Source organism: Ammospiza nelsoni, chromosome Z, assembly GCF_027579445.1.
Source record: "Ammospiza nelsoni isolate bAmmNel1 chromosome Z, bAmmNel1.pri, whole genome shotgun sequence".
Classification (NCBI taxonomy): Eukaryota; Metazoa; Chordata; class Aves; order Passeriformes; family Passerellidae; genus Ammospiza; species Ammospiza nelsoni.
The window spans coordinates 23,219,828-23,244,786 of NC_080669.1; the positions used below are offsets into that span (position 1 = coordinate 23,219,828).

Sequence of the window (24,959 nt, forward strand, 5' to 3'; positions counted from 1 at the left end):
TCTCTGATGCTTGTTCTGTTATCAAACCTAGCTGTTTCTTGAGAACTAAATCTTGAGAAAAGAAAGTTTGCTATATTTACCTTTATTTTTAGTGTTCACAGAATTTGGGTTATCATTTTAGTTATTTTTTTTTCTCCCTTCCCTCCTTGTTTTCCAGGTAGTATTGGTACAGCGTTTCAATGCCACACAATCCATCAAGATCACATTTGTACTGATGACAGTGACAAGGTGAGATTTATGTGAATGTTTCATTCACAAGATGAATATGCATTGCAGGGTTTTTATATATTGCTTTTACTACACAAACATTATTGTTTTGCAGATATAGCAGTCAGTTTTCAGAGTTACTTTTTGAACTGTCTCTATCATAGTAAGATACATATTTTTCTCCAGACAATCTTTTAGACAGTTAATGAGAAATTTGTCTTTAGTACTGTATTTTTATTTTTGCTTGTATTCTTTGCCATATTGACACCCTCAGTTAATAAATAATGGCAATGGCTTTGCCAATTTCTAGATAAGGTAGTATGTCTTGTTTCTTCTGACTTTAGAGATTAGAGATTTTTGTTTTGTTTTGTTTTTTTCATAGTAGCCGTATTTTTCTCTTTTTGAATTGAGAATTGAAGCTTTTACATGTTAGGACTTCTGTTCTGTCGTGCATCTTCAAAATAGAAACCTGTCTAGTAGTGTGCATGTGTTTCCCTAACCCTTTCTGGCATATTTGCAGATTAGTTTGCTTGGGGGTCAGTAGAGTACTGTGTATTAAATGTTCAGTGATACTTGGATCACTACTGTAAGTGTGGCATGCAGAAAAGAGTAGTTTTGACATTGAACTCCTTGTGAGACTGGATGTTGATGGTTTTACCTTAAGTTTTATTGTCTGTAAATACTGCAAATTGATTACCTTTAGTTCAATATGTAATGTATCTTACACTGTAGGCATGTATGACACGTTCATAGTAAACTAATTTCTTGGCTTGACATGTCTGGGAAATGGTGGGTATTGGTCAAATTCTAAATAATTTTTCTTGGGAAATGAAAAAACCTATGGGGCACTGCCTTAATAAGTACACTAATAATTGTGCTTTGAAACTCTGGAAGAAGTTAATTATATAGTTGTTCCAGCTTATTGTAGAGCTAGAGTTGTTTTCAGAAAGAGCTTCTTTTACTGTTCTACTCCCTTACTATCTTTTTTTTTCTCTCTCACTTTCCTTGCTCTAGTTTTATGGGGAGTGTTTTGTTTGTTTCTTTGTTTTGTTTGTGGGTGTTTTAGGGATTTTTTTTGTTTGTGTGGGTTTTTGGGTGGTTTTTGTTGGTTTTATTTTTTTTGTTTGTTTGTTCAGGATTTTGTTTGTTTTTTTATTTAGAGTGTGTGTATTTGTTTCTTGTTGGGTTGTTTTTTGGGTTTTTTTTTTTGGTATGGTTTAGTGTTTTAGTTTAATTTTATTTTTAGGTACCACCCTAGATTTGGTTACTGGTTCATCCTACAGATACTGATCAAACATGCTATCTAGAGCATGGCTAACATTATTTTAAATTTCCACTTGATAATCTGGTTAGCTATATTCAACAGTATTTACTGCTTTGTTTTTTGGGCCTTGTATACTCTGCACTGGAAGATTCTTGGATGAGGAATGGGGTGGGGGAAATTTCATTTCAGAGCCATCCTAGTGCACCAACCTAACCATTTTCCTTTTGTGAGTCATTACATGGAATACCATTTCTTGTGTTACACTGATTGCCTTTCCTTAGTTTTATGTCACATCAAGGCAATTAAAGCTTGTTTAAATCTTGATGGAAAATCTGTTTGATAGTTGCTTCACTGGTTTGGGGGCAGGGGAGTAGGAAAGGGTGTGGCAGCTTGCCTGGTATAAATTTCAGGAGAGTGTTTGTTTGGCACACCACCTGCCTCCATATTAATAGAGGAATTAGGCCAAATGTTATTTTTTGCATATTTAGAGATGGTGGAAGAAAACAGTCTTTCTCCTTAGGGCTGATTCTGCACCAATTGAGAAAGAACTTCCAACTATAAACTTTAGTTAAGTAGGGCCAGTATAAAAAGCAGAAAGAATGTGGTTTTGGCTCTCTTTAAGAGACACGTTTTTCCCTCAGGTGTCAGGTTTATTTGGTAAGGGTTTTGATTTTTCTGTAAGAATATGTGAAGCTGTCTGACATGGATTTTGTAGGAAATTCTAGTTGATTCCTTGATTAAAATAGTCACTTGTTTGGAAAAACAATGAACCATCCTCTTGTGCAGATCTCTCTGGATGGCATCCTGTCTTTCAGGAGTGTCAACCACATCAGCTTGGTGTCATCCCTAAATTTGATGAGGGTGCACTCGATCCTTTCATCTGTTTCACTAATAAAAGTATTGAATAACACTGGTCCTGGTACAGATCCCTGTGGGACACAACTTGGCACTGATGTCCATTGGGACTCTGAGCTTTTGGTCACTGCCCTTTGTATGCCCACTGATTGGGGTTTGTTGGTTTTTTTCCAAAGGATTTGTGTATATGGATAGACTTTTTTTAAATCATAAGTAATGCTTCCTTAAAGTAGCCTGTGCTAGGGCACAGTTGCAATCCCCTCTCACTCCTTGCTTGTATTCACATATGCCTATATTCTTGTGTTAGTTTTGGTCACAGTTTCCACTGTGAATTACTTTGAAAATCAGGTTCTGATTTATTCTGCTATTACTGAGAGATACCACCTGTTCATTTTGGTATGAATATAATTTAAACTATACTAAATGCTGGATTTAATAAATTTTTCTACAAATGTATTAATTGTTGGGGCTTTTTATATTCATTCTGGAAACTTTATGAAAAGCATGCATTTAAAATAGTTTGACATACATTTGATTAGTCAACAGGCATATTTCAGCAAAGTAATTTACTACTTTTTGCCTGATTGTGCAGAACCAGTTTTTGCATTTTAGAAGAAATGTAAAGGTTAGTATTTGACTGGTAATCCACACATATTTTACAGTATTTTCTCCACAGGCCCAGATGTCATTTTCTGTACAACAGCATGAGAAAAGTTCCACACCACACATGCTAAAGGAATGTTGCAATCTTAATGAAAACAATTCCCAGGCTTCCAGTCCAATTACTTGATTTTGTTGACTTGGCACATGAGAATCTTGAATTCATGTTCAGTGACATCAGCAGAAAACCAAAGTGTAAGATTTTTCATGTGTGGACTCACTGCATTAAGTGAACTTGTCTCATTTTGTAGCGTCAAAAGCAGTGCTTCTTGTATTACAAAGAAATCTAATATAGCATAAGTATAAAATACATTTCCCATTTTATTTGGTGTAGTAAAGTGAATAGAATTAAAATTTATTTTAAAACAATTGTTGCTTTGGTGGTGGGAGCTTTTAAACCTCAGTGCATGAGTCAGGGCACTGTTTTTTCATGTTTTTCATTTCTTTGATTTTTGCTTTAAAGTAGAAATATTAAATAAAAACTGAATAAGTCTCTTTATTGAGCACAGCATTTAGGGAAAGGTACTTGTAAGAAGGAACTGGTATTCCTTAGTATATCACTTTAATGCTCAAGCAGTGGATTCCTACAAGGTTAGAGATATATCTCCATATGCTCTGCAAGTATATCATCCTGCAGAGGCTTTCAATTATACCAAGTTTATTTAGTTTTTAAAATACTTTTTTTGTCCCTTGGGTGGCTGTTTCATCAGTGGTGTGCTTCTGTTGAAGAACGCTGACTCATTTTGAAAAGAAAATCCAAAGATGCAACCCTTAACTACTCTTGCAACATCCCTTTTCACAGATCTCATCAAGTTACCTATTCCATACAGTTAAAAACCAGATTGACCACCTAGTAGTAATGAAAAAAAAAAAGAAAAAAAAAAAAAATCACTGGAATTTTTTCCAGGGAAATTTCGGGGAAAAAATCCCCTGGAATTTTTTTTTCTAGTACTAAGGGGTTGGTAATTATACTTTGCTTTTCTCCTTTTTAGCTTATTGTAATTTATTTTGCTTTCACAGCATGTAAAGAATTTTTTTTTCTTTTTAATACTTTTGACTGAAATACATAGCTACATAATTTATTTTACTATTTCTAACCTTTAAATTTCCTAGCTATAGTTGGTACATCTTCCACACACATTTTGTGTCACCTGCTTGAGGTCATCCTGCCTTGACAGGGGAATTGGATGGGATGATCTCCAGAGGTCCCTTCTAACCCTAACAATTCTGTGCTTCTATGGACTTCCTCCCATTTGCCTGTCTTAACAAAATTGTCATGGATGTGAGCTACTCAGTCTGTAATAAAGAGGCCTGTCAACTCATTAAAAAGATGTTTTCACAAGAAGGGAAGTATTTTTAAGTTCTAATCCTAAAGTAAAAATTAGCAGCTTTCTGTTCCACTTTGGGTGGTGCAGCCTACGAAATTCACATATAGTTGAACAAAAAGTGATTAACGAATTCAGGTATTTGGAGGACCCATCACATTTATTTGTATATGATGTATTATATAGGACCACATGCACCTCTTGTGGGGAATGTGTGAGGCGGAGTACATAGGAAAATAGGAATATCAGGAGGAATTTTTATTGTCCCCTCCAATTTCAAAACTGGAAAATTTTCTTGTCCAATTAGGACAGGTCAGATTCATTCTTCATGTGGTGTATTGTTGTCACATCCGCATGCCCACACACACTTAGTCCCAATTCATTCTGTGTTTATTGAGCAGCTTTATGCCTTTTTCATTTCACTTTTGGCAGCTGCAAGGATGTCATTTATCAATTTTCAACCACTTTCATGCCTAGTGAGTCATCTCCTTTAGAACGTTAGTTCTTTATACCTACAGCAGATGTTTGTTTTCCTGGTTTAGAGTTGGGAAAAAACCTTAATTACGCTGAGGTAGAGAGTGTAGGGAGTTTGGAAAGGTGAAAAGTAAGGCGGTAGTGTATTTTTTGAGGGGAACAGCTCGAGTAAATCAGTTCAGTGAGGCTCCGTTTGCTGCATTTATTGATCAGGGCTGCATCCCGAGCCGGCACGCGTGTGGCACCGTCAGCAAATCCTGTTTATCCAGTGACTCTCGAGAGTTAGGTGACGGTCGGTCTCCTCAATCGACAGAAGCGGAGGTGACCTCAAGCTCAAGGCCTCGGGCTGGACGTGAGGAAGGATTTCTTCAGCGGGTGGTCAGACACTGGAACGGGCTGCCCGGGGAGGCGCTGGGGTCGCCGTCGCGGAAGATGTTTAAGGAAACACTGGACGTGGCACCCATTGCCACGGTCTGGTTGGCAAGATGAAGATCGGCGCCAGGCTGGTCTCGGAGGTCTCTCCCGGCGCTCTCCGCTCTCGATCCTGTGAAACCGAAACTAAAGCGGGGCCGGGCAGGGGGGCCGCGCCGTCACCGCGGCGCGCAGGCGCGTTGGGCCCGCGGCCGCACCGGGCGCAGACAAAGAACGCCTCGCGCCGGCCGTGGTGTGGCGTCATCGACCAGCGGAGAATGATGTCACCAGCCCGGGGGGCGGGGGCCGCGCTCCCGGAAGCGCTGGCGGAAGGGTCGGGCCCGGCCCGGGGCGGCCGCGGCGGCCCCGAGGTTGAGGCGGGGCAGCCCCGCGGGAGCCGCGGCCGAGGCGGCGGGGCCGCAGGTACCGGCGGGGCCGCAGGTGCCGGCGCGGGGAGCGGCGGGGGGCGGGGCCTCGGCGGCGCCGCCCGGTGCCCGCGGCTCGTCAGCCGGGCGGGGGAAGGCGCGATGTCCCGGCGGCGCCGGCCGCCCCCCGTACAGGTAGAGGGTGAAGGAGGCCGTGTGGCGTGGGCCGACGGGGAGCCCGAGCTCCTTCCACGTGGGCGGCCCGCGAGGTGGACGAGAGCTGGGGAAGGGGTGTAATTGTCTGACGTTGTTAAAGCTGTTTTATCTGCTTTGGCAAAAGGCAGAACTGGAACCTGAAAATTACCCGGCTTTCTGGGACTGAACTGCTGTGTGCTGTCTTCAGGACATGCAGGTTAATGTGCAAGGCGGTAGCAAGTGTTTCTGAAGCACTGAACGTCCTCCCATCCGTGTAGTAAAATGACGTCTCTAGGTGTCTGTAATCCTCTTAAATTAGTCGAAAGAACAGCTGTTTAAGGGAACACTGATTTAGCAAGCATAAATGTTAGGGCATTCGGTATTTTTTTAGTGCACGTGACTTAATTCCTAAGCAACACAAACGGAATTTCTTTTTTTTTAATGCTTGAACTGTAAAGTTATATCTTTTATCCTTACGAAGTGTGTTTTTAAACGTCCTGTGCATTGAGATCTTAAGTGGGGACACCCATTTCAAATTGTAACTGTTCAGAGCAAGTAGCTTAGTTATTATTTACACAGAAGTTCATTGAACTGGAAGTCATGACGATGTTTATGAATGTATAGTATTTACATTTTGAAAGAGATTTTTGAGGGTGGTATTTGAAGAAGACCTGTATTTTCTGGTAAGTTCTTCACATGTGGAGTGGGGCAAGCAGAATGGTAAGGTGAACAGGATTAATAGAAGTCTGCCATATTCAAGTACTGAATTACATTAATATTTAATTCGGTGTTGCTGATGGTGTGCTTGTTCTTAAATGTCATTCACTGAAGCAACTGCTTTGGTTTCATTTGCCAAATTCATGCTATTTATCCACATCCTGGGGATCTTGCTGTCTGCTGACCCAACAGACTCCTTAACTGCTTTGCAGCATTATATAACATTACCTTTCTTACCTTCAAGGGGGTATTGTGGCTGTGGTATTAGAGACTCATTGCTCTGAGAGAAGAAAAAACTCCTTTTGGATACTAATGTGTGAAGTAAGAGAAGGAAAGGTGCAGTCTATGCACTATGAAGTCTGAGATGGAAGAGCGGATAGGTTTTGTGGCAGGTTTCATGGCTGGTGATAGTTCATAATCCTTACTCACCAAATCTCTGGGCAAAAATGAGCTATATGCATACATAGAGTAACATGAAGAAAGTTTTCAGGGAATTGTAACTTGGAGTTACGCTACTTGTGAAAAGGGTCAATTGTGAAAAATTGTATGTAAATAAAAGGGTCTTAAAAAGTAAAGATTTAATGATCTCCTTTGTAAATCTTACTTTGTTATCTCATGGATTTACAGAGTAGGTTAAACTTCATTTGATTCTTACCTGGTTCACTTTGTGGGGTTTTTATAATTAACCAAAGTATAATAAATACTGAATTGAAGTTGCATGTTGTTAAGTCCTTGCTTGGTACCTGCACTGGTGTTGAAGTAACAGTATATAATTGACTTCTGCAATACAAGGATTTGGCTCAGAAGCTTACATTAGTTGAATCACTTACTGTTGTGATTTGTCAGGTTTATGTATCAGCTGTTCTAAATGTTTTTTTAATATGGCTTACTGACATTATAATAAGATATAATTTTTATGATTTAAAGTGGACTGTTGAGGAAGTCAAGTTATTTTTTCAACTTTTTGCTTTAAAAGTCTTTAAGAGTTGTGATGGTTTTTATGTAACATCTTCCTAAAATATAAAAATTGTGTGGTGAGGGAGGGAAGTTACTTCTTCAGATCTGCCTGCTGTTGAATTGTAGTCTTGTACTATGAAATTGGTCTTGTCATAAGTCAAATTTGTCATACGTGTTTGTTTGTAGAGACTACGTGGTCTGAATTGCTGGGGATCTAATGAGAATCTGTACAGAGCAGGTCTTTGAGTTACAATGTTCTCAGGTAGTCTTTGTGTTATTTTACCATCCCCACCTTGCTTCAGAAGGATGGGAAAGGTGGAAATAAGGGTAGAGGAAGTGTATAGAACTTCTTTTTTCCTAATTTTAGTCAGAAAGTTGTTTTGCCTGTGGGAAGAGTGATTCTTAAAACTTGTGGAAGAAGATACAGGCTTGAATTAATCAGTTCATATGGAAGTAGAACTTGTGGTTTCCTTTTCTATATAAGAGTTTATATCAAGTTAAATTATCTAATACAGAATATTTAAATTCTGCTGTGGGCAGAACATGATGACATCTGTGATTTAACAGGATGGTTTTAATATTTTTTACTCTTCAGCTTCGCATGGGAGTGGGTAGATTCCTCTTTTAATAAGTTCTTTAAAGATCAGGAAACTTGTTTTGCTTTTTGGTGCCCTCTACTGATGCCTTTGTCAGAACATTGAAAACTGGTGCTGGTTTTGGCCTTTAATAGCAGTGCATGCTATTAAAGGGCAGCAACAGCTGCCCTTTAAAAGCACTGGGAGGGGGGGAAAAGAGAAAAGAAGCCCTTTTACACCTCGAGTGTTTTGCTGTTTGCCTTCCAACCAGATTGCATTGGAACTGTACCTCACCTGCTAGAAAAGTAGGTAAGCAGCAGACGTCTGACTTGCTACTGTCTTCTGTTGGCATTGTAGCAGTAGAAAGGCTGATTTGCTTTTCTCCTCTCACGAAAATAGGGACATTCTTCCTTTAATGTATGCAGTTCCTGGTTCTCAGTAAATACATTCTGGGTTTGCTGTCTTAGAATTTTTTATCTTCTTGTTTATTTTTGATAACTTTGCTTTTTTTTGTATTTCCCGCTAGTACCTCAGTTACTACAAAAAATAACCAGTGCTTCATGTGAGCACCATTACATAGGCTCTGCTTTGCTTACTTTCTGTTTAAGTAGCTGTTTCATCTCGTCAGTCTTGCAGTTTTGTTCCTTTGCAAAATCTGTGAACACCTCCATTCTAAAAAAATTCAGAAATTGCATTAAGTCAGGTACATTCTCTCTACAGAACCTCTTACCTTAGCCTTGTGGTCTGTCTTTGCCAGCTTTGTTTATTTCTGACGGAAGTGGGTATTTATTTTTTTTGTCACAGTGCAGTAACTGTAAATTGTGTGAGAAGGGATGGGAACATTCATCGCACAATTTATGGCGCTGCTGAGCAGATGCTCTGTCAGTCTTCCTGAAAGCTTTAGGAGATGAATTTTAGACAAAAATTGGGGACTTTTCTTCCTTATTCAGGTGACCTTATTAGATGACCTGTTGGGACTGTTCTTTAAAAAATTTGTGGTGTGCTGAATATTTTTGATAAACCTCATTTTGAAAATCTAAGTCTTGGAAATTAATCTCTTGCAAGAATGTTTTGTTTGCAAATACTGAGGGGAGAGCATTTTTGATCTGTCTTCTATGTTTGTGTCTTGGTAAAACATCAGAACTGAATACAAAGCAAGATGGGAAATGAAGAGATGGGAGACATAAAAGACTAGAAAATTCATTTAAAATAGCATTTGGAAGGCAAGTGAGTTCCAAGTGGCTTTGAGAAAAACATTCAGAGACGGGCACAAAGGACCTGATAAGACCAATAGGCATTTAGTCATTTTGTATGTGAACCTCTACTGAGCATAGGTTACAGATCATATGTGATGCTTTCTTCCTCTTTTATTTAATTTCCTTACTGTATCGGAGAACAGCCAGAGTACTTTTTCTCAAATTAAAATACAGAGACCTAGTATAGTTCTTGTATTCTTTGGGTCTGCTTTTTTGAAGTTGAGAACCTGCAGTGTTTCCTCCTGTGTTCCTTGTTAATTTAGCAGAAAATGCCAATTCTTTCTTGGTTTTGTCATCTCAAATAATTTGTTGCTTATATTGAGGAGTGAATTCTTTACCCATTACATGACCTGTTTGATGGCAGCCTCCCAACATGTGTGTTTTGCAGGGGCAGAGGAACCAGCCACTGCTGCAGTAGTTAATATGTTTACAGGGCCTTTACTGGGTCTGACACATGTAAAAAAGGAAGTTCTGCAAGCTACTAAGAGTAAAAGGTGTGTATAAATCGGAGCTCTAGAGAAGAACGTTTTTTTCCCCCTAAGCTTTTTAAAGCAAGTCTTACTAATTTATCCAAGCTGTTAATAAAAACTAAATTATGTGTATATATTTAAATCAAGTAGACTCTATTATGTAGCACATTGTCTAAATCGGATGAGCTTTGAAAAGAGTAAAAGAATCATTTAGATTGAAAAGGACCCATAAGATAGATGATCAAGTCCAGCCATTAACCTCGTACTGTCAAGTCTAGCACTAAATGACCTCCCTATGTCTATCTTTTTATTGCCTCCAGAGATGGTGACTCAGCTGCTTCCCTTGCCTGTTCCAATGCTTGACAATCCTTTTTGTGAGGAAAATTTTCCTAATACCTGATTTAAGCCATTTCTGTTGCAAGCTGAGGTCATTTCTTCTTGTCACTTGGAAAACAGATCAACTGCCACCTTGCTGCTGCCTGTTTTTTCAGGTAGCTGTGGAGAGAGACAAGGTCTCCTCTGAGTCTCCTTTCCTCCAGGTTAAACAACCCCAGCCTCTTCAGCCACTCCTCATAAGACTTCTGCTCCAGACCCACCATGTTCCAGCACCTCAGTGCTGGAACCGTCTTGTTGTGAGGGGCCCAGAACTGGACACAGCACTCGAGATGTGCCCTCACCAGTGCCAAGTCCTGCTGGCCGCACTATTGATGACACAGGCTAGGTGCCACTGGCTTTCTTGACCACCTGGGCATACTCCTGGCTTGTGTTCAGTGTTTGTCAGCCAGCAGCCCCAGATCCTTTTTTGCTGGGCACTTTCCAGACGCTGTCCCAGCCTTAGGAACTGCATGGGGTTGTTGTGATGCAAGGGCAGGACCCACCACTTGACCTTGTGAACTTTGACCTCAGTGCATCCTTTGACCTTTGGTACATCCTGTCCAGATACATCCGCAGAGCCTTCTTACCCTACAGCAGGTCAACTTCTGCCCAACTTAATGTCCTCTGCAAACTCACTGAGGAGTCATTTGATCGCCTTGTCCAGTTTGTTAATAGAGATGTTATGCAGGTCTGGCCCCAGTACTGAGTCCTGTGGAACACCACTTGTCACCAGACACCAGCTGGATATAATTCCATTCACCACGATTTTCTAGGCCGGGCCATTCAGCCCGTTCTTTACCAAGGAAAGAGGACATCTCTCTAAGTCATGAGCTGCCATGACCTGGAGACTGTGCTGTTATTGGGGCTATTTCTGCTGTGTATCAACATTCTGTAGTGTAAATAAATTAATTTTTTAAAAAAGTTTAACAAAATATTATCACATTGTGCGTGGTGACCCGCTGTGTCCAGCCATAGGTGATGAAGAGTTTACTTGTCCTAAACTGTGTGAAGGGCAGAGTTAAGCCTTGGTATTTATTTCACCTGTGAAAATTTGCTTTTGTGTGTAAATTTCTGTAGAATAAGGAAATAATAAATTAAACATCATAAATAGAAGGTCAGAACTGATGCGCAGGGTGAGAGGTTTGGTGTTGGAGGTTGCTGTGACCGCTAAGGACAAGGGTTGTAGTTGTGCTTTGCGCCATTTGGGATGTGTTTTCTCCCTTGCTCACTGGCGTCTCCCCATAGAGAAAGGAATTTGAGGAAGGTTGAACTTAGCATGCCTTATTCTTATAATTAAGTATCTTGACCTTTGAATTTTCAAGCCTGTGTTTAAATACAACTCTTTTAAGCTGTATCCTTTAAGAATTGCTTCTCTTGGTTTTTTGATTTTTTTTCCCCCCCTAATACCAATGTGAGTATATTGAAGAGCATTCTGTTGTTAACGTGACAGTTTGCTTGTACTGATTAGGTAGGTAGGGTTTTGTGGATTCATTGTGTAGTTTCTAAAACAGATGAAGAGTATTTGTTGGGGCTTCAAATTTCTAACAATAGAGAGAGACTGAAGCAACGTAGAGAGAAAATTGTGGTATGAACTGAGAACACATAAACTACATTACGCACAGAAATTTTTAACAGTATGGTGTGCTGACCAGATACTTCCATCTTCCTGTAATGCAGGTCAGTATTGTGATGACAAGCAACAGTGAAGGCAGGCAAGTGTAAATATGTGTTGTCGCAATAGAGGTTGAGTTATTATGCCATTAGTCCTCTCACTAGGAACAGATTTCAAATGCTGACTGATCCTTGTGCCTATTGCAAATGTCAGTTATAGTAGTGTGAGTAATGTTACCATTGGTGTAAATGTTTGGATGTTCTTCTTTTGATACTATGTCAACAAATATGGTCAGCATAACATCCATTAAAACAAATAAAAGGTGTTGGTCTTCGGTGCTCAAGTGATAGCTTGTCCATTTACTTATGCTGTGTTTCATATATGTGTGTGCATACCAGTGTGCATCTATATATCTGTAGTTTAATATAAGGAAAAATCTTAAAAGTGGAAAGATATGATTTTGGTTTTTTAACTTGTAATGAACGTCCTAATTAACCTGTCTCCACTGAGATACCTGTATTGTTAATTTCACATGTCTAAATGGCAAAATCATTAGTGAATACACACTGAATATGCAAACTATGTGTAGAGTAGACTTGGCTATTAAGCAATTTTGAGCCAGATTCTCTTCAGATCCCTGGTCCCTTCAAAGCAGGAAGAGCAGAATTGTGTTTAAAATTGAAAAGGTGATCTCTTTCAGATGTGCCTATACCTGAGCACCTTGTCTTGATTTCCCCACTTCACTCTTGCCCTGGCATTTATTTTAAGTATGTCAATTTCAGCACATTTTATGACATTTAAAGAAATTATTTTACAGCAATGAATACATTTTAATGGTACATGTGCAAAGTTTTATGTGTTTCAGCTTTATATATAGGAAAATGATAGTGATGATGATGATAATGATGTGTAATTCTGTAGTATAAAATTTGTCTTCTGCTTACATATGCAAGAGTGGATCAGGACTCTGTGGAGGCCCAGAGAAAGATTTTAACATCATCACCTGAAATAACACTTTCTGTATTGTGTAAGATGGTGCAGATGTCAAAACATGGACACTTTACCTCAGATCTTAGTAGGCATTTTGGAGATTGACTGATAGAAATTATCAATGGAAAATATTTTTTTAAAGTCTTTTTGGATACCAGTACTGTTTGTTACATAACTCTTTCAATTTTCAGTTTTAAGAAAGCTTGAAATGTTTGCTATCATAGTACATACTAATTGCACGGAACATCTGCAGAAATAGCACAATTTTTTTTCCATTTTCTAGCACACGTATCACTGACAAAGTTGAAAACTGCAACCATAAATTGAGATTTTAAGGTAAATTTAATATTCTTCCAGCAATTGGATTTTATAAAATAGGGAGGTGTAGCTGAGGTTTCCTCCCATATTGACATTTGGTTGGTATTTTTGGATTGAGAGTTAAAGATTCCCATTCAGAAGAAATACGATGATGTGATACAAAAATAAATACTTGCTAACATCTTTGTGAGTTTGGAGCATTTAAAGTGCTTTGATTCATTCCTGCAAAAGATGATTGCAAAACCTTTTCATATTTCAAAGGATTGTTTGCATGCAGCAAGTACTGCAAGCAGTTACAAATACTAATTAAATTTAATATTTGAAGATCTTTGAGGTGGTTATGTGCTGCCTCATTCCTTAAACCTGCTTCACTGTTAGAAAAGGAGGTGCTACAGTTGTGATATATGGGTTTTACTGTCCATTTTGTATGAGCAAGAGGGCTTGAATATGAGAAACATGTCGTCATATTAAAACACTTTTTTTTTAATGTTGTTTAGTTCTGTAGTGCTAAATATGATGCTAATATTTTTACATTTTTCTAATGCCTTTGTGTGTTTTAAATTCATGTGCAGCAAAGTAATATTCCAGTGTTTGGAATGAAAATTTGGTATCTAATAATCAAATTCTTAGGGCTGTTTCAAGTACTTACTGTGTGAAACTTCAGCAGTTCAGATGTAGTTGTCTCTTGATTTTTGTATATCCTAAATACTCACTTAAGTGAGAAATGCATTTCAGAGAAAAAATGGAGAAAACACTGGAAAAACACAGAAGTGTCAGTCTGATGTAGAATAAGCAACAAATCAAAAATGCAGCTTATTAATGGTGTTTTGACCATAAGTAAAGCAAGTCTTTATTGGCTGTCCTGTGTGTCAGTGTTTCTTTTTTTTTTTAGTAGGAGCCCAGAACTGCGCACAGTACTCCAGATGCTATCTCCTAGGACTTTTGCAAGAATTATCTCATTTTGGCCTTTCTTTCAGTCACCTGTTTGTTTTTTTTTAAACAGTTCTGTAGATTGCTATGTGGTTTGCTATTGCATGCCTCAGATCTTCACAGATAAACTTTGCATGAAGTATTCCTTGTCAGTTCTGATTGCTGAAGAACAAATTGGCTTTTGTGCCCACTGTCAGTAAATAATGAATTAATCTTGTTAGCCAGAAATGAATTATGGATGGCCAGAAAGATTACTGAGGCATGTTCTTGGTACAGTTGTTACAGCTATAATTTATACATACCATCATAGCCTTGAAAGACAAAAAAAAAGAGATGAATTTGCACTTCTTTTTACCGCATCTGGTAACGTTGCTCTTGTTTCACAAATTGTGTTCCTTTTACTAAATATTGTGGAAAGTTCTGCTGTTCCACTCTCAGAAGGGCTCTTTAATTCAGAAAAATTACTTAGAAACCTGATATATATATATAAAACTGCTACAGAAGATTTTGTACCAGCAGCCTGACACATGGCTATTGAACTTTGGTTTCCATTTTAAGGTGTAGTGCTAGTTTTCTTCTTACCACATACTCAGAAGCAAGTTAAAGAAAATATTGTAGGCTTCATTTCAGAATGATGTGCCTTGCTAAGCACTGTTCTGTCCAAACTGATATACTTTCTTCATAAATCAACAGAAATATCACCAGGAGCATGAAGTTTTTTAATTGCCTTTTTTTTTTTTTTTTTTTTTGATTTTGCTGTGGCTATAGGAAACAGTGTCATGCTTAGTGTTTTTGTTCTCTGTGGAATTTTCATCCCAAGTGCTAGTTACAGATTCATTTTCTTAATTCTTGAGAGTGTGAGAATTAAGACAAAAAATTAAGAAAAAAGTTCTGACGTGCAGAAAGAAATTATCTTCCTTTTTGAATACTCACATGTATCTAGTGTTCAGTGGGGAACTGTAGATACAGGAATACTTCACACCTCAAGGGTACATCTTGAAGTACCCTGAAGTCCCACATGAGTTGCACTTTGCTTCTTTCACAGGAAAAAGGCTTCCAAAAGCCTTTGGTTTAGCATCTGCCGAATCACAGCGGCTGGAGTTGGAAGGGACTTCTGGAGGTCATCTGGTCGAGCTCTTCTACTGAAACAGGTTTAGGTAGAGCTAAGTGCCGAGGACCATGGCTTTTGAGATGATCCAGGGAGAGAGGCTCCACAGCCTCCATGAAACCTGTGCTGGTGCTCAGTCAAGTTACTCATGTTCACATGGAGCCTGCGATGTCTCTGATGAGGTAGCCCTGAGCCTTCTCTTTTCTAAGCTCATCAGTCAGTCCAAGGCTGTCTCAGCCTTTTTTTTGCACAAAGGGTGCTCTAGGCGCTTCATCATCTCTTTGACCCTTTAGTGGTGTCTCCAGTATGTCAGTGTTTCTCTTGTGGTGGGGAGCCCAGAACTGCACACAGTCCTCCAGATGCTGTCCCCTAGGACTTCTGCAAGAGTTGGCTCATTTTGGCCTTCCTTTCAGTCATCTGCTTTTATTGAAACCGTTTGCAGATTTGGGAAGGTCTGCATTTCTTTGCCAACTTTTTATTAGACCAAATTCAGATTTTCCTTACTGATCTTTCATCAAGAAGTTGTCTAGCATGTGCCCAGTCAATCAAGTTTCCAAGTTTTATCCTGGTCACAACTCTGAAATAAAAGCTTAACTAGAAAATATTGCTCTGAATATTACTTATAATGAGGTTTTTAGGTAAAATTTGAATTATTAAAAAAACCCAAACACATGAAGCATTTTTTACATTCTAGGATTTCTGTCTAGTGCTTGGCAGATGCAGGGTGTCAGTATTAGATGCATGGACATCAATATTAGAATTTTTATTTTCTCACCATGTACCCATTTACCTTGACTTCATGACTGTGTTATACCAAGATTGTTCTCATCATCAACAGCTGTAACAGTTTGCATTTCTTACTGGAGAGGTCACTGTATCTGTTCAGATGTTCTCTTATTCATGAAAAGAGGTATAATGGTTATGTGAATGGTGGTGAGTTGAAGCAAGGGTTCTGAATGCTCGCTACCCTGCAGAAGTTGAACGAGCAGTGTTACATGCTCTAATTGGACTGGCACACAGTTGCCAGAATGATAAATATCACTGTGTTGGCCAATGCAGCTAAGCCAGCAAAATACTTTGGGCAAATCCAATTATACTAGCAAAAGATTCTTATTCCTGGTGTTTATTTTGTCGGCTGAAGTTCCTCTAAAGAGCTTTTGCCAGTGAAAGACGTGTGTCATTACAGTATGATTCTGCCGGCAAATCTTCATACGCGGACAGGTGCTTTGTCGTGCAGCTTTAAGTCCAACTGGATAATCCTTGTTTATTTTGTCTTGAAAAAAAGCACACCAGTTAGGCTTGGAAGTAGTCCACTTTTTCATAAAATCTGTTAATTTTTGCCGGTTTTGTGGCACAGGGCTTTTAATTTCCTGCCCCACCGTTGTTTCTTATAGTTGCTCCTTTCTGGTTTTTTTTAAAGCTAGAATTTTAAGAATATATTAAAAGGTAATGTCAAACTTCATGATCCGCAAGGGTTTTTTTTCATCTGCCAGCTTACAAGTTAATAAGATGCCACTTTTTCATCCTATTCTTTTTTCCCCCCCCTCACTGTTATACCAAATGTAGATGTGGATCCTTCAGGAATAAGGCAGGACAATGAGCATGTGAAAGCTTTCGCTTTCATGAGAGCTGAGTCACCACTGTGGAAGCCCTGGGACACCACTGCTTATCGAATGGGGACCTGATTTGGAGTGAAGCTCAAGGGAAAGCACAGCAGGGAAGGATGATAAAACCTGTGCTTATTAGTACACAATGAATATGCAGTGTCCTGTTTTGCTCATTAGGGACCTGGCTGATGAGTGCATGTGCTGCTCTCTGAATTCCAAGATCTGCGCTGGCATCTGTCGTGTATTGAAGTACATACAGATAGGGGTGTGTAAACTATCCTGGGTTATCATGGAAAAAAGATAAAACGTCCTTTGGACTTTGCATACCTGGATGGAAGAGACAAACTTTCCTGATTTACCATAACAAATTCATCTCGTCCCCTACACCAACCCTTTGATTTTCATTAAATATTCCTGTTTAGGGCGAGGGTGAAGGGCTGTTGTTTATTCCCATATTCTTAGTTTTTACTGTTTTCAGAAGTAATCTTTATTTCACTCTTCCTGGACTGACCAAGTGATTACAGTTGTGCTCTGTATTGTTCATGAAAGAGTTTTGTGGTCTGTAAGGGAACATGGAAGGAGAGACCCATCAGCTCGTGTAAGTTGTGTCTGGTCAAGGAACATTTGAATGCCATAAGGGGATAAAAAGAAAAGGAGTAATAAATAGGAACGTTTTTTGGCACAAATCTCTTGAACCAAAAAATAAGGGAGGTAGATAAAAGGACCAAACCTGATCAGTCACTAATTGAAGAGGGTATGTGGAATGTAGCCATGTTTAATTCAGTGAGATTATTTGATTGTAGACCTCATTGCATGGCACTATGAGAGAAAGGAGAGAGTCGTAAACAGCTTATGGAGAGAGTCACAAACCTGCCAAGCAGACTTAATGGAGACAAACATAAGAAACAAAACCTGGTGTGTGCACAAACAAGGGTTCTGTGATTTATCAGGATGCGAACCTGAGAGTCTAGGATATTGGGGCAGGTCAGTGAGACTATACCATCTGAAAAGGTGATTTGCAAGGGAAGGGAGTTGGAAAAGGGACAAAATGAGGCCAGACAGAAAAAGGGCCGATACAGATGAACTGTGGCTAGTCTTTACTGTTGTTTGGCTGAGCCCTGTGCCTGACCTCTGCAGTCTGTCCTGTTTTATTAGATGTCTTCTTAACTGCCTCTCTGTGTAATTTCACTTTCTGTACCATGTGTGTGAGTGCTGCAGGGGCTAGGTGAGACCAGCTTGAGTAGAAACTAGGCCAGCAGCTGGAATCCTTCTGGAGATGTTGGCAACAGCCAGGTCTGCATTGCCAGTGGTAGAAGTGAGTGAGGTTCTTGGTGGCAGGAGCTGGAGGGGCTGTAGCTATCTGAATTATTTTGTTGGTTTCCTACAGAATTTGTATCTGTAGTGACAGCTACAGGGGAGTTGCGTGAGCTTGTAAACTCTGCGTTGTAATGCCACACCAAAGTTAAACTTCTGGAGCTTCTTGTTTCTGTGGAAGAGATGGAAGAAGACAGTAATGCTTACAAAGCCATCTGGCCTGAAATGGCTTCATCTGTCACATAAGTGATTTCCCTTGCCTTGGTTTTAGGGTTGTGGGCAGAGCTTATTCGACCTTGGCCAAAAAATGTACTTAGGATTAGTTTGGTCTTGGATTATGAACAAGCCACTGCATTTGGATGTAACTGTCTGTTCAGCCCAAGAACTTACTGTTACTGTAGGTACCATCAGACTAACCGAAGTGTTGAAATGTAATTCATATTACAGTTGTTAGAATTGTTGGAGCAGATAGGATATGCAGAATACTCAGTTTATTAGATGCCTGTAGTTAAATTTGAAAATGCTTATAAGTGTTGATGTTTACCAACTTGTATTGATGCCTTGAGAAAGCTGACCTAGAACAGAGGCTAGACAGAGTTAAACAATAAAGTAGGTATATGTTAAAAGTTATAAAGAATACACCTTGGGCAGTGTAAGAGCCTGGCCAGGGCTACATCCAAGATAAACCCAGACTGATCACCAAACGGATGACCGGTTACAAGGTCCCATACTTCCTTAAATTTTGGTCTGTTTGCATATTGGGGTTAATTGCCCAATTATACCTTCAGATTATGAAGTCCCATTCTTCTTGTTTTCTCTCTACAATTCACCCTTGTTTATGCTCTTGGGCATAAACTTGTTAATGGTTGTCCTTGGTCCCAAGCTAGAAAAAGAATTGTTTTGTCTACCTACTCTGTGAAGAGAGCTTGCCAACACTTGATATGAAGCTCAGAACTACACACCTAGGCAGCACAGAATCTGAAAAATATTAAAGCTAAAACTTAGCGCTTCAGTGTCATGGGTAAAAATACTTTCCTTTTCAGTATGCAGTCATGAAGAGAAAACATGCAGCTGATGATTCCTGGTCAGCCTGTGGTAGGGTTTTATGGGGCATGCCCATCAGATTATCCTTATGTAAAGCCTTCTATGGGCTATGCATGAGAATATTCCTGAAGTATTAGTTTGCTTTTAAAATACAGGTGTTTTTGTGGGCTACAGGATAGATGTAGTTTATTCTCTGAATTTGAGATGGAGGGTATGGACTAGTTTCTTGTGTTTTGCAGGACCAGTAAATAGAAATATATAGGAGTTGGAGAGGAAAATTATTTTCAGATATTTGCAGTAATGGCTTTGCTAATAATTCCATTCTGTGATGGTTAATAATCAGTGTGTGGCTGCAGTATTTATAATTTTACTGGAAAAGGACAGTGGCAAAAACACACCTCAAAGGGTGTTGCCTTGGTGAAAATACCTTGTTTTTCCCCAAATAAAATGGAAAAGCTTTCAGATAAAACATTACTGCAATAAACCTATACAGAACCAGAACGAACACTTTTAAACAGTGTTTTACAAACAGGCAAACTCTGTATTCACCTTTAGTACCATTACAGTAATGAGAGTTTATGGGGTGCACAGATGAGTATGAGACAACTATACTACGTATGTCAGTGAAATGATAACTTTTGGGAATGTCAGTGGAATGCCCACTTTTAGGGATGGGATTGTGTATTTTAGTGGTCTTGCTGCTTCTTTTACTAGTAAAAGTTTGATGATTTTGTCCTGGTACTGCTTTCTTTAAATACGAAGTAATCTATATTCCTGTTCTTCATGCTCTTTCGGTTCAGTGTATTTTAAAGAAGGGCAGTGAGTTTATCTTGTTAGTTAAATGCTAGGTAGAATGTTCTTGATAACTGCCATCAGTCTGTTCTTGTTGCATGTTGGACCCTGTATACTGTATGGTTGAAAAAATTAGGAATGGTGCCAGGAAATATTTTGAGTACGAACAAAAAACAATAAGAGCCATTTGGGATTTGGAGACTTGTCATTTTGGAAAGTGTCGTATATTCCACAAATAAACTACTAAACTTAGTGGTGAATAATAATAAGGTAGGCTGAAACAACTGTCTGAAATACTGTCAATATATAGTTATTCCACACGCTGATTGAAAATAATATGAAAACAAAATTATACAGGATATGTGTCTTTTATTAGCTCCTTGTACTTTCATGCATGCTAGTATTGATACAATTACCACATGAGAATTGGTTTCTTAATAAAATCTAAGACAAAACATGGGATCTTCAATTAATTAGGTCTATATTGCGGTTTTTATAGAATCTGTTTGCAAATAAGTTGAGCTTAGCTTTAGGTTACTTCTTTTTCAGTACAGAAAAAGACACAATTAAATTTTAAATCTCTGTACATGTAGTTCCAAAAAATTATTTTACCTTTATTTTCGTTCTAATGGGAAACAATTTTGAGTAAAATTACTGTTGCTTACTGCAGAGGGCAGTTAGCACTTAGAGAGTTTGAAATATCTGTGAGCATTAGTAATCTGGAGTGGTGATGAAGGCAACTGCTTAGCAGTTTACATCTCCACAGTGTTTGAAGTGTTGCACTCATGATGCAAAAGGAAAAAAAAATAATAATAGAGGAGCCGTCTTTCTATGGGGCAGGGTATATTAGTGTTAATGCTTGGGAAGGGTGTCACATTTAAATTAGGGCAGTACCAGTGAGAGATCCCCAGCCAGCGGCACGTATAGATTGTATTAGGATAGAAGTGGTTATTGTATTCTTTCAAGATTTTGTTTTCTGCCAGCTTCACTAAATCCACTTTTTTTTCTTCCTCCATTTGCCATTTTCTTCTGCACTCACAAAATCCCAGCATACCTAATTTACCAGCACTTTTATTACCTGTCTTTCTCTTTGAATAGACTTAGTCATCATGGTGAAGAAGTTGGACCACAAATCATCCTTCTCTCACTCTTGTAGCACATTTGCTGTAAAATTTGTCCTTTGGCAGTGTTCTCTGAAATCTGATAAAATATGTGTTTTCACAGAAGCCGTGCTCTTAAGGCACTTACTGGGTATCTCTTCCAGTTGTATTTTTTTTTGGTGTTGAGCTTCTCAGGGCTAGCAACCTTCTGGAAGAGTCACCCTTTACCTGGACATCTACTGTCATGAACTATCAGGTGCATACCTGCCTTTTAACCTACTTTTCTCTAAAAAATTAAAGTGCAGTTGGTTAAGGAGTTCAAAAGAGATTGAGCAACAAGCAGATGCATGGGTTATCCGGATAGTTCTCTAAGGAAGGTGACTGTTTTAGATAAGATACAGTAGGGAAAAACTACAATCTGTGTTAAAGTATTTGAAGACAAGAGACTGAAAAACTCTAAAATTTTGTAAAAAATGGCCACAAGTCAAAGAGAGGAAAAATACCTTTTGTCTCTTGAACACTTGAACAAAACTTCTCATTCTTAAAGGAGTGTCCTTGCACTGCAAAGAATGCTGGAGTATAAACTATATGTTGATGGAAACCTACCAAGAAGCAACTAAATACTGTTCAGAAAACAAAATGCTCTTATAAAGCTAAGAGGCAGGAGAGGTCCAGAATCCAGTCTGCAGATAAGTGTGAAGTGAGGCCTCTAACAATCTAGGGTGAGAGGGCAGTTCTGGAACACAAAGCCATTGCAGGCAAGTTGTTTTCTCTGCTTCAGCTATCTGCAATTACATGCAGATGTGATTGAAATAGTGCAGTGATGGACTAAAACAGAAGTGGTGGAGTGACTGGACAAGCTAGAGGCCAACTAAATACTAGAAGTTTGCTTGCACTAGGAATTCTGACAGAGAAGTTCACGTGATGCTTGGACTCAAGGGTAGTTCCACTGGTAGTTCATGTGGTTTTAGTTTTTTGTTCAGTTGTTGATCTCTGCAGTTTGATGTGTAGTTTTCTGTATTTGCAGTTGTCGTGTCTATTAACAGCATGATGTATTTTAATTTTGGCAGAATAGTGAGTTGGAGGGGAGGGATGTTTATTGCATTTTATGCTGGCTTCATAGGCATTGGTGGGAGCTTCTGAAAAGAATGACAGCTCTGTTCAATAGCATGGACACACAGTGGAAGTTGTGTTCGTAGCCAACTGGGAAAACATTGCTTGGAGGTGAATGACCTTCGCATCAGCCCTGGAAATTTCAGGCACTATGAAGGAATAGGCCTTGTGGAGTTAAAATTAAGTTTTAACTGGAGATTGATAATTTTTTTTTCAGGTTAGGTGTATGAATGGTTATGATTACAGGAATAACTAGAAGGATGAAGCATCTCTGTGCTGAGTTAGCAGAAGTAAAATAGGCTGCAGTACAGAGCAAATGTCAGATTAGCTAGGTACAGACCTGATAGGAAGGAGGTCCAGTGCAGAGAGTAAGCTCTGTATACCAGCTGCTTACTGACTAGTACTGATTCCATTGCTGTGAAGAGTGTGTTTATACATCTTCCCATGCTTCTGTAGCCTGTAAGTGCTATTGCAGGAGGAATGTAAAATAGATGATAGTTTACTTTCTTCATGTTACTCTTTTCTGATAGAGTTTTGATTTTGCATGGATGTTGGAATTTAATTTTTCTAGAGGTTAGGGAACCATAAAAAAAATCAGCATTTATAAACAAAATATAAAGATGAATGCTTGTAGGTGCTAAATTTCATGATGTCTTCAATTTTCAAGGAGTCACTTGTAATGCTAGGTGCAAAGCAATACTGAAGTATGGTTTGCAATTCACTCATCTGGAGGTTGGTTTTGTTTTTGTTTTGTTTTTGTTTTCTTTGCACTGGCATAGAGCGAAGACAGTCCTAGTCCCAAGCGACAACGCCTTTCCCATTCCGTCTTTGACTACACAGCAGCATCACCAGCCCCATCACCACCAATGCGACCATGGGAGATGACATCAAACAGGCAACCTCCTTTGGCTCGACCCAACCAACACCACTTCTCAGGGGAACGATGCAACACACCTGCACGAAACAGGAGGAGGTAAGCAAGCTGGGTAGCTTGGGAAAAAAGTTCTTATTCTTTCTGAGTTTAGCTCAAGGAAAGTGTGTTTTGGGTACACTGACTAGATTACACATGGCAAACATGCTAACATTTCCTTTGAGCTGTAATATAATGCAGTTGTGACTAAAAGGCTACTGGAAGTATTTCAGGCTTGTGCATCTTCTTACCTGAAAAGTCAGCTTGAGGAAAAGAGTGCTCCAAACGTTTTTTATTATGAACATAATTCTCTATTACTCTGTGCTGAGGTAAAAAAAATGTAGAAAAGTGCAAGGAAAAATGTTTCTCATCAGGGTACTTTTAAAGGTGTTAAGAATTGCTCATGTAATACCATCATTTTCACTACAGTCACAATTATTATTGTACTTAAAACCAATCAAAATAAAGATTAGAGACACCAGCTGGGGAGATGAGAAGGTTAGCATAGTGTCACATGTTTGCTGAGGTGAGTGATTCACATGTAGTAGTAATTAGATTTTCATGTTGGTTTTAGCTTGTGGCTCATTAACTTCTCAAAGCAGAGATTTTGGAATAAGTTCTAGTGGTCATGGAAGAGAGAAATTGGAACTGGGACCTGGATGGATGACACTCTAGCAAAATATGAACTCACAGATTTTTTTTGCTATTCTAGTTAAATTATCCAAAACAGAAGCTTTCATTGCCTCACATTCAAATATACTGAGTCATCTTATGCAAGCTAAAACACACTGTCTCTGTTGGCTTCTAAGAAATGTTTTAGCTTGGTTTGTAGTAAAAAAAAAAAACCAAACATGTCTGCCCTTTTTCATTAATATTAAATTTAGGCTTAAGATCTATTTAGCTAGTTTTCTTCAGATTCCACAAATCAAATTTGTCAACAATGGTCACCCAGTAGTTTTGCAGCAAGAGAGAGCTTAAAGCATGCTATTTTTGTATCTTTGCTTCAACTTCATGAATTTGAAAACCCTCAGTCAGTGGCATGTAAAATGTGCAGCTCTCAATGCAGCTTGTCAGACTTAGGAAAGAGATTAAATTGTGAACTTAAAAGGGTTGTTGTGAAGACAGAAGATCAGACCTTTCATATAGTTTGGTACAAGGATGCTCTGTTAGGGGCATTTGGCCCACAAAATGATCTTGACCTCAAATGTTTTGAGCTGAGATGCCTAGCTTATGTGTATTCAGTCATTTTTGTTTGGTGTCCAGTCAGCTTACACAAATTTCTTTGCAGTGTTCATTAACATCTGCAGAGTTAAACAGTGCTTAACTAACTTAAGATAGTGCTTAACTAACTATCTGTCTAGTTGTCTGGCTGAATGCTAGACAGCAGAATCTAGACAGTTTGGATATACCATGGGATGAAGGATAAGAGCGGAAATGTGTAAGGGCTGAATATGCACAGGACAAGTGTCTTCCTGTTCAGATGCAGTCAAGTGCTAATGAAGTAGTAGCCTGTGGCTTTTTGCAAGTAAGCCACTTGCAAAGAGGGAGACACCTCATTGCCAAGCCGTCTTCAGTCTGACAGGAACTGTTAGGTTGGCTGCAGCTTTATGAACACAAACATTACTCTTTCTAGAGCCAGCTCACCTGCTCCTGGGTAATAACACAAGATTTTGCTCTAATCAGAGACACCTGAATGTATCAGTAGTTTGTTTCCCTGCACTTGGGTCAGTTCATTTTTTAGTTTGGGTGCAGTGTTGCATTTGAGCTAGCTTCAGGTCAGTTCCACAATAACAGTGCACCTAGTTTCTTCTACAACCAGCGTTTTTAGGGAGAACAATACATACATGTTTCTTGTTTTGCAGGAGTCTTTCTGAGTCTTAAGAGTGCTCTGGAGTCATACCAGAACTAATAGCCATTCTCATAGATCAAAAGCTTGCATCTTTAAGATCATTATGAGTGCATCTGTTATTAATGCTTTAGGTGAGGTTATGCTTATGCTTTTGAAGCAATTTTTT

At 39.0% G+C, this 24,959-nt stretch overlaps 1 protein-coding gene across 3 annotated transcripts in view; it reads left to right on the forward strand.

The window, feature by feature from the left end:
* The window catches only part of RNF38 (ring finger protein 38), a 105,854-nt gene that overhangs the window by 53,543 nt on the left and 27,352 nt on the right, over positions 1-24,959 (forward strand). Inside the window, exons 3-4 of one of the 3 annotated variants that reach the window (XM_059492665.1) lie at positions 158-228; positions 22,814-23,007. In XM_059492665.1, the coding sequence (XP_059348648.1) occupies positions 158-228; positions 22,814-23,007 (265 nt within the window). Of the gene's footprint in view, positions 1-157; positions 229-5,453; positions 5,620-5,817; positions 5,974-22,813; positions 23,008-24,959 lie in introns of those variants that run through there. The other 2 variants (XM_059492667.1, XM_059492666.1) reach the window with 2 other exon arrangements.